Source organism: Oryzias latipes, chromosome 24 (assembly GCF_002234675.1).
Source record: "Oryzias latipes chromosome 24, ASM223467v1".
Taxonomy (NCBI): domain Eukaryota; kingdom Metazoa; phylum Chordata; class Actinopteri; order Beloniformes; family Adrianichthyidae; genus Oryzias; species Oryzias latipes.
Genome location: NC_019882.2, coordinates 7,470,077 through 7,483,805, shown reverse-complemented (window position 1 = coordinate 7,483,805; position 13,729 = coordinate 7,470,077). Strand labels below are relative to the sequence as shown.

The following is a 13,729-nucleotide window of genomic DNA, read 5'->3' as shown; positions in this document are numbered from 1 at the left end:
ACAAGTGGTCCTCCCTCTTGGAGTGACGGTCTGGGGGAGCAGGCTAAGCAGGGAGAGGGACCTTCCACCAAAGACAACCCGCAGTTAGGAAGTCAATGCAGCTTTTATGTCACTGCTGTTGGCTGCGTGTTTGGTCATTATCCCCTCTCCATACAAGCACAATCTAGACTTTTCATATCTAGCCAACAAACACACAGACGATTGCAGAACAAACTGTCAAATAACTTTGTTGTCTCCCCCTCATTTTTATTGGATTTCTCTAAACCTGCAACTTTCTGAAAGAAAAAAAAATCTTTGTGAAAGATTTATCTTTTACTTATTGAATACTGCAATGGGTTGTTTCAGAAAGAAACACCTGAAAAAAAGGTTTACAGGTTTTATTAAGACAGTTATATTGCATTTTCTGTAACTTGTAGGTGCAAAGCAGTAAAACAAATTTTGAAAAAGCCAAGCTTCATTGAGGGTTGGGCTAAAAAGGTGACTCCACCCCCTAAACCAGCCTCCGTGAAAGATCTGTAAACACGCTTAAAAAGAACCAATGTTCTGTTATTTCTGTATTATTCAATGAATGTTTGCCACAGGCAAGGATACATTTCAAACTGACAAAATAGTTTCACAAAAAAAGAGTAAAACACAATACTTGTGATACTTTAAGAAAATACTATTTGATTAGTTTAGTTTTTTCAGTTTAACAAAAAAATAAAAAATAAAACAATTCCCAGTTTCAAGTTTAGATCAAACAAAAGCAGCTTAAATACTTGTTTATTTGCTCCACAATCATCATAATAAATGATTCCATAAAGTTAGGGTTCTTTAAAACTCTATCTGACTGCTTTAAACTTAATTTATTTTAGTTTTTTGGTTCAAAAGTGAATGCATTCAAGTATATAAATGAAAGGGAAATCGATAAACTACATATTTTATTTATCATTAGCTCTTCCATCGAGCCATTAGGAATCCAATCACACAAATCCAATCCAAAATCAAGGATATCACTGAAAACATAAGCAAAATAAAACATTTATTTAACCATAATAAGCGTCCTTTTAATGTCAAAGTAGATCATTACAAATTTGAAATCTTATTCCTGATTCCAAACTAAACTTCATGTTTCAAACCATTAACTTTAAATGCAGCAAACTTTTGTGATCATGATGCAGTTTTCATCATGAACAGATTCACCATATGAAGTTTTGTGTCTACTACATTTACACATATTGATCAGTTACAGATTTTTCTTTCTTAATCCCATCCCTGTCAGCAATCTGAAATCTTGTATTTAGAGAAAAAAAAAAGCTCAAATACTGAAGAGCATTGGTTAGTTCAGTTAAAACTCCCCCACATGAACCCGCCTCAGCTCGAGTCTTTTCAAAGTCTGCAGAATGGGCCGGCCTTGATCTGCATCACTTGTCATCTTCAGGGGCACTTTGGCGGCCGGTGTTGCGAGCAAAGTCAGGGATAATCCCTGAAGGAGGGGAGAATCACGGGAGAGGAGAAAAGCAACAATAACCAAGTCAAGCGTACAAAATGAAAGCGAAATCTCTATTATCAGTCCCTGCGATTCCCAGAAAAGTGGTGAAAATCGGGGTTAGTTTGTGATGCGAGTCAGACGCCAAAGAAGAATATGGGGGTCCCTGCGGGTTGGGAGACTCACACGACGAATAGGGCAAAATTTGGGGGAAAAGGAGAAGAAGAAAAGGCCCTCTCTCATCCTGACATAACCATTAAATGCAGTCTGACTTTATGTTGTATAGAGAGGGGGGGTGGCAAGAAAGGAGCCACAGTTCTCTGATGAAAGAATGAGGTTTTTGGCAGATTAGGGCCGGCCCAAAAGATAAAAAAAATAACTTCTGCATAGCTTTAAAGTTACTTTCACTCCCCGTGTTAGGCTAGCAGGTTTGGGTTAACCCTTTACGCACTTTCACAAGGTCATCTGTTTTGCTTAGTAAACAAAATACATCCAACTTGCAATAAAATTAATCTGAAATTATTATTTAATTTGAGTTTTAACTGCCGTCATCACAGCAAACACTGGATTTGGTTCTTGCAGAGAACAACTAACACATTTTCCCCAATGCAGATTTATAACTAGTATATTTAAGACCAGTTACTGTAAGTTTATTTCTGATTTGTAGCATTACAATGGGAAATTCCTCAAAAGTAATTCATTGGTTTAAAAATATTCACCTTAAATGTGTAATAATCCATGACATTTTTCCTTTCGTTTTCCACAATTCCACCAACTTTAGCCAAAACTAAAGCGACTATCAAACAATCAGTGCATAATGGTTTTAAATGTCATAAAACTTAAAAATGTATTTACAAAAATAGTTTTTTAAATATAAATGTTTTCAAAAGGTTTAAACAAAGCCACATTTCAACCACCTGTGATTTCTCTAAGAAGTTTATTTTTACCACACACGTGAAAACATTTGATCTAAAATAATAGAAATACAAAGTTGAGAAAAATGCTTAGATATACTTTTAAAACTGCTTTTGATTTGTTTTTTTTCAAATATCTCTTAATCAGATTTGATTTCAAACTACATAATAAACTAGAAAAAAGAGTTCTTACATTCTAGGGAATGAACATTCTAGGAAGTAGAAAATCAAGATTTTTGAAAAAACCATTTACATTTACACAGACAAATGTATATTTTTTCAGTTGCCATGCCATTATCAAAAAGATAATGGTCACTTATACATATTTTGGTTTATTTGGGGTTTTACTTAAATATATTTTTACACTTGCTTGCTATTTGTTGATATTGCTGTCATGTGTAAAAAAAGATTGTTGGAAACTTCTTAGTCTTCTGGATATTCATGGCATTTTTTATATATGTTAACTGAACATTACTCTCCAAATCACTAAGAGCTTGGCAGGCAGAGTTCCTGAAGGACTCCCATCATCACATTGTCTAATTTGAGGGCCTAATTATTGATTTATGTCCTCTTGGTTTTCAGTCTGTCACATGCTAATGAAGGCCTTTCAATTCACATAGCTATGATATGGCAGTGAAACTTCCTAAGGATCCATAAGGCAGAAATCGTTCTTGACGATGATAATATATACTATAGCATTTAATTTTCTGTGAAATACGAGATATAACAGCTCAAATCTGCAATCACATCTATTTTTAGGTGCTAGAGCAGAAAAACATAAAGGAATGAGGAACATCTGAACAATTAGGTGAACTCTGATCCAGAGAAGAAGAGTTAATGAGTCGCCATGTGCAGCGTGGAGAGCACCAGGGGCCAGAATTATAAGAGGAGTAGCCTCTAACGCAGGCATCAAGATTGCACGCATTCTCTCCCCGCTTATTTTCATTAGGCTCTGATGACTGTTGAATTGCTGCGGCCTGCAAGTTATCAAGAGCCACTAATTTCACATTAACAACCATTGACTGCAGTCGCTCACTCCAGTGAGGCATTTTTGACAATTATCACAATCAGGATTGGAGCCCAAATCGTTTACCTTGACTCTGTGATTATTTGTTGCGTGCCGTGTGCACAATGTAAAATTGTATGGTGTCAAGAACCTGCAAATAACTGAGGAGAGACGGAGGAAGGGCCACTTCTTTTCTCTTTGCACTGATTTTTCACCTGCCTGTAAAGTCGTATCTTGAAGTCAGATTCCCCCCAAAACATGCTACTTTGCCATTAACATAACTTTTGCTTACAGGCAAGAGATGAAACATGGTGGTCTTCTTTAAAGCAAACAAATGATTAAGAAAATAAATACTTTACCAGAGAATAGTAAAGAAAAATCAGCACCATCCTACCTTTTTAAGCCTTTGCATCACTCTAATCCAATCTGTCTCTATGTGCCCAATTCAAAAGACCAAAGGGCTTTAAAAAGGAGAAAAAGAAGAACAACCCACACAAAAATTATACAATGTTTCTAAAAAATAAACAATCCAAAAACCAGTTTTATCAGCTCCTTGTATTGTAATCACATTACAATATAGAGTAGGCAAACCCTGACTTTGAATGTCATCTGGTATCTTTTTTACTGTATAATTGAATATGTAAAATATTGTAATAAATTTAAATGTGATGTAATTATCTTAGCTGGAATCTGATTTATTTAAATTTAATCTAATTACTTTGACTGTCTCGATCGATCGATCCATCGATCCATCGATCCATCGATCCATCGATCCATCCATCCATCCATCCATCCATCCATCCATCCATCCATCCATCCATCCATCCATCCATCCATCCATCCATCCATCCATCCACACTCAGATTCACAATTTTAAAGGCACAAATGAATAATCTGATTACCGGTACTTGTAAAGTGATGCAATTTCTTTGAAAATGATCTGAATACTCTAACTGAAATCCTGATACTTTTGAAGTGGAATTTATGATGGTCTTTGTATTCAATGACATGACATACAAATATGTTAGAACTTAATAGCAACTTTATGTGTGGAATGTGTGGAAACAACACATTATTTTATAGGCATCACAGTAATATTGTTACTACATTGTTACAATATTGTTAATATTGACAAGTAAATTCATCTTTGACTGTGAATAGCCCATTTTATATTTACAGAACTAATATAAAATAATAAAAGAAGAAATATTTTATATATTTTTTCATATACAATTATATTCAAACTTGGAAACTCAGTGAAATGTAGCCTATTATCATACCTAAATAGACGTAAGTGTAGGTGGAAAAAAATCACATTGAATAAATAGCAATATGTGTATGGGGTTTTTTTTGGGGGGGGGGGGGGGCTTTCTTTAATGAACACGATATGTCAGGTCAAACAAATGTTTTCAAAGCAGATTTTGTTTTTTAAAGAAAACAAAATGCAAATATATTACTTTTGAAAATAAATGAAAACAAAGCATTAAAAGGCAACATTTTTTATTTTATCTTCTTCAAAAAGTTTAAAAAAAGGGTAAAGAGGTGAAGATAAAAAGATGCTACACAGAAAAAAGGAAACATTGGAAGGAAAAAAAACGTCCTTGTTTTCGGAAGTCTCGCGGGAATTCACGTTTGAGTCACATGATCTCTGTGGCCGAAAACGAGGAAGTCATTGGTTGTTTTGGGGTGGCAACAAAAGTCTCCTCGGCGTCTCTTTCTCGTAATGTCGCCCTGCGGAAATTGTTTGATTTTTGTGTTTTTTGTAATAAATATTTGCGCGTTTGTAAACTGTGACGAAGGGACGTCTTTAGATTCGGGGGACCAGGTAAGACCTGACTCGCCGGGTTTACCCCGCGTCCCCAGCTCTCTTCTTGCGGACTCGTTTGTCCCCCTCAGTTTGATGTCTTCCTTCCCTGAGGACCTGGAGATCAGCAACTACTGCCTGGAGTTGCTAAGTATCTTCAGCCAGCGTTACTCTGACTATGTGAAGTGCTTGGTTCCTGCTGCTAGACCCGTCAGGGTTTGCATGAAGTGCTACTCTGGTTATGGGAGTCTGCTGAACGCCTACATGAACATCTCATCCGACCAGGTAAACACTAGTCCCGGTTCTTCTAGTTTGGTCGCAGAAGGTGGAGCAGGCCCTGTTTGGTGTGCAATCATGGATCACGAGGTTGTGACATGACTGAGAAAATACAGGAAACGCCTCAACGGTCAGCTGTCTGAAAGGGAAGAATTATTGCCTTTACAGATTATTCAAGTGAATCTGTAATCAAAATCAATCCCTTTTTAAAATCCGATTATGTCAGTTATATTGTTTTAAAAAATCGGATTGACACTCCTGAGATTTTCTCCAGATTTGTTGCTCAGTTAGTTTTTGGACACATGCAGGAAGAAAGTGGAATATCAGATATATGATTAAAGAAAACTTTATTGATCCCACAAAGGGGACATTGTCATATAACCTGGCCTAGCCCCATTAAAACCAGCAAACAGATTTTAAATAACACCAAAAATACACTTAAAGCAATACTAAAAATAATGATTGTCCAGTCCTTTCAGTCTAAAACTGACTGGAAGAAAAGATCTGTGCAGCAAGGTATTAAAGCCTCTGACTGAAGAAGTTTCTCAGTGCACCCAGAGTCTCATGCAGAAGATGATGATGGAAAGAATTGTCCATGATAGATTGCAAATTCCTTAACAATCTCCTCCCACCCACTAGAGTCACAGACTCTGGGGGACGTCCTAGAACGAAGCCAAACTGCTGCCCCAGTTTCCCGATCCTCTTCCTGTTCCTGTCACTGCATCCACTCCTCCAGCAGTTCACTCCATAGTAGAGGACAGATGCAACAATGTTGTCAAAAAAAAAAAAAAAAAAAAAAAAAACTCTTTAAGAGTACTGCGAACTCTCCTCATCCTCTGTGCGATCTCTAAATGCTTTTCTGGTAGCATTTTGGAGCTGATCGTGAAAACAATGCACATGCAGGTCATACTTCCGACCCAGAAGTGGTGGAAAATAATCCAAAAAAAGGAGTAGCTGGTATGCTACAGCACTCATTACGTGTTAAAAGAAGTCCATGTCCGTCAAAAACAGCTTCTTAGTAAAAGAATAGCTAAAAAAAAAACACATAAGTAAGCTACTATAGAGCTTTGGTAACTGGGAGGCTACTATGACACCACTTTAAAAAATTATATGAAGGATATAATGATTAAAGATATGTTTTAATTAACATAATTGTGTTCTCTTGCATGTAAGTATGTGTTCATCTAAATGCATCAGAACCTGTGCAGTTTTCTGATTAATCCCTGTTACCAGGTTTGTGGTTTCATGTAGACAGACTGTTTTCTAAAATAAGACAGAAAAAAAATCAGAAAATCTAAAGATTTAGCCAAGAAATAGTTTCAAAGTCATTGATTGATCAATCATGTTCAACGCTTCCTCCTCTGCGTCCTCAGATGGGTCCTGGTAATGAGAGCTGCAGGGACAGCCTGATGCGCAGCGACCGGCTGATGCTGGTTTACGTGCTCTTCAGCAACATGCAGGATCTCTGGGAAAAATCCAACTGTGACTGTAAGCACAGAAGAAACTACGTCTTTAGGCTGATGTTTGGAATCATTTGACATTTAATTATCTCACCAATTATTCATTGGATCGTCGCTTTTATAGGAACATTTCATCTTTCTTTTAATGTGGGAAAAACTAATAATTTGATTTCAGATTAAGATTTCCTTTTTTTTTATTAACCCATATCTATCTGTAAACCCCCAAATACTCAAAAAGAAAAAGAAAAACACACGAAGAAGTTGACGGTAAACAAAAACTGAATTACTTTTCTGACAGAAGCAGGCAAGGCTGCATTGATAATTTGTTAAGTTAAGGGCGACTTTACAAAATTAACAAAACTGTACTTAAAACTTAGTTCATAATAAGAAATCGGTTAATTAATTTACATTTTTCAAAGGTACAAAAAATGTTGTGTTTAAGTTTAAGAGTTCCTAATTAATTCTAATAAATGTTCCTCCTGGTTTTCCTAATATAAAATATTATATAAGATAATATTACTTCTCTATTTTAATCATTTGAATATTCAAAACAGTAAAATCATCTAATATGATCATATTTGAAGCAATAGAGTTTTAGGTGTTTTTAAGTTATTTCTTTGGATTTAACCCCTTGGTGCCTATTGACCTAAATATCCTCCAAACTTACCTTAATTTTGCATCTACTAAAGAGCCAAAAATATGTTTTTTTTTCCATATTCATGGAAATAAATGTAGGTGTCAAGGGGTTAAAAAGGTATGTTGTAATTTCTGATGGCAACAAGATTCATCTGTAGCATTTTAAAAATCTCTCAATTGTTTAGTTCCAGAAAAAAAAACTTCTTTCATTAATTTGGATCTCTGATTAAAAACTTTCCAATTTTTTTTTCTTTTAATAAATTTGACCTTATTAGCTCCTGTAGGGGTGTTTATCAAAGTTTCTCTAAAATATTTACTATAACTTCATTTGAATTTTAGGTGGAAAATTCTTATAAAACGTCACATTTCTGAAAAAATCAAATAAAAATAAAACTCCCTTTCTCTGTAAAAACTCTCAGGTCCCCAAAAGCAAAGTGTCCAAGATTTTTACATATGAACCATTTTAGACATTAACCAGTTTTTATTGACCCTCTAAAAATAAGTTAGGAAGACAAAAAGCTAAAATCTTGAAAGATAAATGAAACATATCTTCTGCTTTTCAAATTTAGTAACCTGGCCTTTCTCATGAATATTTTTTATAGTTTGCATCACTGAGAAGTTCCAGGGGGTAAATAACGAGACAACGCATTTTATGAAGAACCTCAACCAAACGCTCAGCTGCTTTGAAAAGTACCAGCAGGTACACCTTTACGTTTGAGCAGATGTTTTCAGATACGTTTTCACAAATGACCACTGTTTTTCTCTACAGGGGAACCACACGGAACTTTGCAAAAACTGTAAGAGCTCATACAAGGGGTTAAATGAGCTTTACAGCAGCATGGAGAAGACTCTGTGCATTGACGTTGAAGATGCGGTATGTATGTAAGACGCAAAGATGGACCTTCTTTTTTAAGACAAATAAAATGTCAGAACTACACTGACCTGCAGGTTTATAATCCAAGTGTTTAGTTTCTTTAAAAATTATATTTATGTCTTGTAAAACTCCTTATATGTCCAACTATCTGTTAGCTACTTCACCACCTCATGGAGCATAAGCCTGAGAATGTGGAGATTTCTTCTGACACTTCAAATGCCTTTCCACCTTTTTTGAACAGCAGAATATCGTCAGAAACTACGACAGTATTGTGCAGACTGGATCCATCAGTGCAGCCATTGATGGCGTTTTATCATAGAAGTCCATGTGCCACAGTGCATTTATACCTCTGTATCTGTTCTGCCGACCCCCCCTTTTCTTCTGAAGAGACCCACATTCCTGCAAACTCTTTTCAGGGTCCTTATACTAACAATCAGTCAATGTTGACTCACTCAAAGTCTTACTAATTTCTTTTTTGTGAAACCAATACTGAAGTAACCACTTATAATGCTCTCCAAGTCTCATACTGAATCACCAAATTTCTGGTGTTCATATTTTCTTATTATACTATTGTTTAAAAATGTAAGACTTTAATCTAGTAAATTCTCAATTTATAACTTATAAATTATAATTTTTTCCTCATAGTTTTACTACTTTATTCTCGTAAAATTAGGACTTTTTTGGTCTTTTCATAATTTTAAGACTTATCCTCGTCAGTTTATTTATTTATTTTTATGGTGGGATTAATACTCCATCTTAAAAAAAAACTAAGCAGTTGGTTCAAATAAATTCATCTCTGCCTTGTTTCAGATGAACATGACTCGTATTCTGTGGAGCAAGAACTTTAACTGCTCCATGCCTCGTGGCGAGACCGTGCCGGTCATTGCTGTGTCCAGCTTTATGCTCTTTCTGCCCATCATCTTCTACCTGAGCAGCTTCCTTCACTCTGAGCAGAAGAAACGCAAGCTCATCCATCGTAAGTGACATGTACCTCTCATCACTAATGATGTTTTTTTTATTAAAGAAAAAGTTGGAGGATTTAACGACAACATTTCAGCCAACTTTCAACAGGAATATTCCTTTTGTTTCATTAGAAATGTGATGTTTCCCAAGTTTGACCAATTCTTGAGAAAATCTCCAAACTCTGCATCTAAATTGGTAAACTCAGTGGAGCATAGGTTTGAAATGTTGTCTTGAGTGCTTTCAGAGCCATGTCATAGCTTCTTTTTAATTAAAATTCCTAACATGGAAAAACAGCTTGCAAGCAATTTCAAGGGTAAAAAAAAATTTTTTTTACTCATTTTTTTTAAACGTAGCTAGTTTGTTAATTTATTTATTCAATTTTATTCACTAAAACGGATGCTTTTTCTAAGTAAAACTCAACTTTTTGTTGGGTTTGAATTATTTAATTAAACATGTGATAAACATGTTTTCCATATAACAACTTTTTGATTTAGTTTAAAACAGTCATGTGAAATTTTGTAAAATGTTGTGATTTATGTCTCAGCCTCAGCTAAAAATTCTTAATTTAAAGTATTTCTAACATAAACAGTTTGTAAGATTATTTTTAACATGCTGCATTGCTGCACAGGTGAAACAACAAACAAATTGTTTATTATTTCATTTTAACCCCAAGACACTAGCGAATGATTTATTTTATTGTTATTGGCCATATGTTTTTTTTTTGCTATACTCATATTTTAAAACATTCATACAGCCCGAAATATTTTGGCATAATAATGTCTTTGTCAAATTAGAAACACCTGGTTATCTTTAAAACACATTTTGTTGATTTTAGTTTCAGAAAGAAACTTAAGTTCAGAAAGAAAAAATAATTCAAATGACATATTTATATTTATTGTTAACCAGTTTATTCTTAACTTAAAAAGGAAGTAAAGTTTATTTTTACTTTTTTTTTCTACCGGTAGTGTACTTATTAAACTTTTTTTCAACTTGTAGAAATTAAATTTTCTTTTGAATCAATCAAACTAATCATTTTATGTTTGACCACTTTGCTTGTGTGTTTTATTGAAATGATTATTTATTCCTTTTTAAAACAGCTTGTGTTACAGGTTAGAGCTTCAGCACCGCAGACAGCTCCTAAAAACGCTGTGTAAATCACTATGAACTATATGTTGTGCTAAATCCGAACAATTTTACTAAAATTCTTTTAGTTATTCTTATATAATCCTTCAGAGACAAGTCATTATGTAGTTTTTCCTGCACATTGTGTAAATGTAGCCTGACATCCTCTTGGGTTTCCCATCTGAAACTCACTCCAGCTTTACTTAAAACTCTGACTGATGTGGAGTTTATGTGTGGAAAAGTACAAAAAATGTTGAATGTAAACAAACACTGGATTTGCAGATTGAATGATGTTTTAAAAATACTTTGTGCAATTTACCAAGTAACCACAAGGACCTCCATGGTTACTCCAGGGGGGTATTCCAGGATGCATGTTTAAACTACCCTGACTTTAACCCTGAGCTCTGGCTGAAATCCGCCTGAACTTGCTTACTCTGGGTATGTCGGTTCCAAAAGACCGTATATGAGTTAGCGTATTTACGCTCGACTTGTTAACCCTGGGTTAATGCGTGTGCACGGCAAGTACATAAAGTCATTCTCAATGGATCGCCGATTTCTGGAGTCACCATGGAAACGCGTGGGGAAAAAAGAGAGCGCTATACTCCAGTGAGACGGAGTCTGAGATTTTAATGACGGCGTATGAAGATTATACGTCCATCAAAAAAGTAATACGGCTGCATCAACAAAAAAAGAGTTTCCGCTTGGAGAAAAATAACGGACAAAGTAAACGCACGAGTTTCTATCTCACTTCCATTTTCATTTTGACACAGAATGCTTTCGAAAATATATATCCAATTTATCCAACTTAAATACCTCCTTTTTTGGAACTGTAAGCTGAAGTTATCCGCTTCCTTAGCCTCAAACTTACCATGGTAACTAGCATAATCTGCTTTCTGGAATACCCCCCTGTTATAAAAGAGTCAAACATGAACACACGTAGACTTATCTATAATTGTTAGGTATTTGGGACGGAAATTTAACGAACCACATTACTTTGTGATGTTTAACCACAAAGCCCGGTGGGTATTGTAGGAAACAGCAGGCATCTGTGACATCACATTCTGCCAAAATCATGGAAATGTAAAAGTAGTTTCAAATTGTCCCTAATTTATTACTTTTTAACCTAATTCATTATCCTATTTTCTTTTTACAATTATTAATTCATAGACATAAAGAGATGAATTCTTACTTTGTTCTTCAAAGTGGAGGAATCACATTTTCATCACAAAAAAAAATCAAAACGGACACATCAGTCAACACAGCAGCTTTTGTTTGCTTCTACTCGTTACGCATTTCTTTAAAAAAAATAAATTAACATTTTCAACCTTTACACCAACAGGGAATATTTTAATTGCTTTTTAAAAACTCACTCTGATGAAAATTGTGATTTTAACACGTTCTTGTGGCGTTTTTCTGATGATGGAGGACATATATTAAGCAAATTAAGCTTTATTTCAGAGTATTTTTATTTCAAATTGTTAAGAATCAGGAGCAGAGGAAAAAAATGCAGTTTGAAAAAGAGCTTATTTGTAAGGTAGAGCAACTAGCTCCCTGTTCCAAGCTCTCATCGGCAGGAAGGGGAAGGGGGTGGGGTTGCTCTGTGCCAACGGCCCCACTATGTCCTAAAAACATCAGTTTTATTCAAATTCTTGGATAAATTTGGCAAAATCATGTTTTTTAATATGTGCGTAAGTCATTTTTTCTAATGAAGTTTAACTTAAACTAAATGTTTTGTTGTGAAAATGGAAGCTCTTTCCCCACAGCTCATGCATAAGTGGCACATTTGAATTGTTCGGGGATTCTTGTCTCGTTACAGCGAAGCGGATGAAGTCGTACTCCAGTCTGATGAACATTCAGGACAAGCGGAGCTGAAAGGAAGCGGCTGAACACGTTCGAGTCTACCTGATGAGTCTAGAGGAGTGAATAGCAGCCCGCCCTGCAGTTTCTTTTGTACCAAACAGTATTCAGAGGCCTACATGAAGTAAAAAAAGCAAACAAAAAACATGTTGAACAGCAGCGCACATGCATGCAGTTTTAACATGCACTAACTTTGGGAACATCAGTCATTTTTCATGAAGTCCTCTCTTTGTAACGCACAAACCTATGCAGAATTTTTATCCTTTTTGTGATTGTTTTTGTTGAAATATGCTTTAGGAATACAAATCAATGTGCATTCAACTTTACAACTTCTAACCAGGCATTGGTTAATGAATGCTTTTGGGGCTCCTAATCCTCTAATGGGCTTTCCTTCCTTTTTAACTTTCACAATCTTCTGGTCATTTCATCCTGCAGTCAGTGGATGGAATGAAGGGTTTGAATCCTGTGTGTGTGTGTGTGCGTGAGTGTGCACGTCTGCTCTATTTATGGAGGAAGAAATGGGTTTTCTGTCTCTAATGTATGTGCAGAAGAGACTTGCAAAAAGGAAGCACTTGATATCCATTAGTGGTGACATGTATCTGCTGTAATAGGTGGTGGAGGGGGCCGCACGTTGGTGGGGTTGGAAGTAAATAAAGACATGACACACCATGCAAGACCACTCCAAAGGACCACAATATGATGTCACCTGTTTTTTAGTCAGTTTTCTTTTGTGGTTGCATAAAGCTTTTAATGTGCTTCCTTGTCATTTTTCCACTGATGTGTGATTTGTTAAAAGTTTCTCTGCAGAGATGAGGAATATGCTGTGAAGTAATGTACACTGATGCATAAGCCTAAATAAATGGCTTTATGGCAAACTGAATGTTTTTTATTCTGATTTCATAGATCATTTCAATAGTTCTTACTATATATATTTCTCCTAAAACTCTTAATTAGTTACAAAAGCAAAGCTAGAGCAAAAATTAATTAGAAAAACAACCTCTTATTCAAACGAGATATTTTTGTTTATCAGGAGGCAGTAAAAAGGGAAAATATCCCTCAAGGTTTGATCAAAACAAATTAAAGAACAGATTTAGTTAGAGAAATATAATTAATTTAATTTGTCAAAACATTTTCAGTCCTTTGGAGGAAGTTGTTTGTCTAAAACAAGGTTTGCAAGGAAATAGTATTTTTCTAGATGTTAATTATTTATGCGTCACAGTCCCATATCACTTTATGAAATTATTAAATCAATAGATTAAACTGGATCTGGAAAGAGCTGAAATCCCATCCGAACTCAGACTGTTAGATGCACTCGTTCCTTTAAAGCCTTTGGCTTCTTGCTTTCTTCT

At 35.3% G+C, this 13,729-nt stretch overlaps 1 protein-coding gene across 1 annotated transcript; it reads left to right on the top strand.

Annotated features, from left to right (window-relative positions):
* The first annotated feature begins 5,021 nt into the window (after positions 1-5,021).
* ostm1 (osteopetrosis associated transmembrane protein 1) lies at positions 5,022-13,260 on the top strand. The gene is made up of 6 exons (XM_004083474.4): positions 5,022-5,477; positions 6,842-6,956; positions 8,167-8,264; positions 8,334-8,438; positions 9,249-9,414; positions 12,340-13,260. Exons 1-6 carry the CDS (start codon positions 5,112-5,114, stop codon positions 12,393-12,395), a joined length of 906 nt encoding a protein of 301 aa, XP_004083522.1. The 5' UTR covers positions 5,022-5,111; the 3' UTR covers positions 12,396-13,260.
* The last annotated feature ends 469 nt before the right edge of the window (positions 13,261-13,729 follow it).

Bases quoted from the DNA above. Each gene is read 5' to 3' on its own strand.
- ostm1 (XM_004083474.4), top strand. From the start codon at position 5,112: ATGTCGCCCTGCGGAAATTGTTTGATTTTTGTGTTTTTTGTAATAAAT. The intron at 5,478-6,841 runs GTAAACACTAGT...CTGCGTCCTCAG, and splicing joins TGAACATCTCATCCGACCAG to ATGGGTCCTGGTAATGAGAG. The intron at 8,439-9,248 runs GTATGTATGTAA...GCCTTGTTTCAG, and splicing joins GCATTGACGTTGAAGATGCG to ATGAACATGACTCGTATTCT.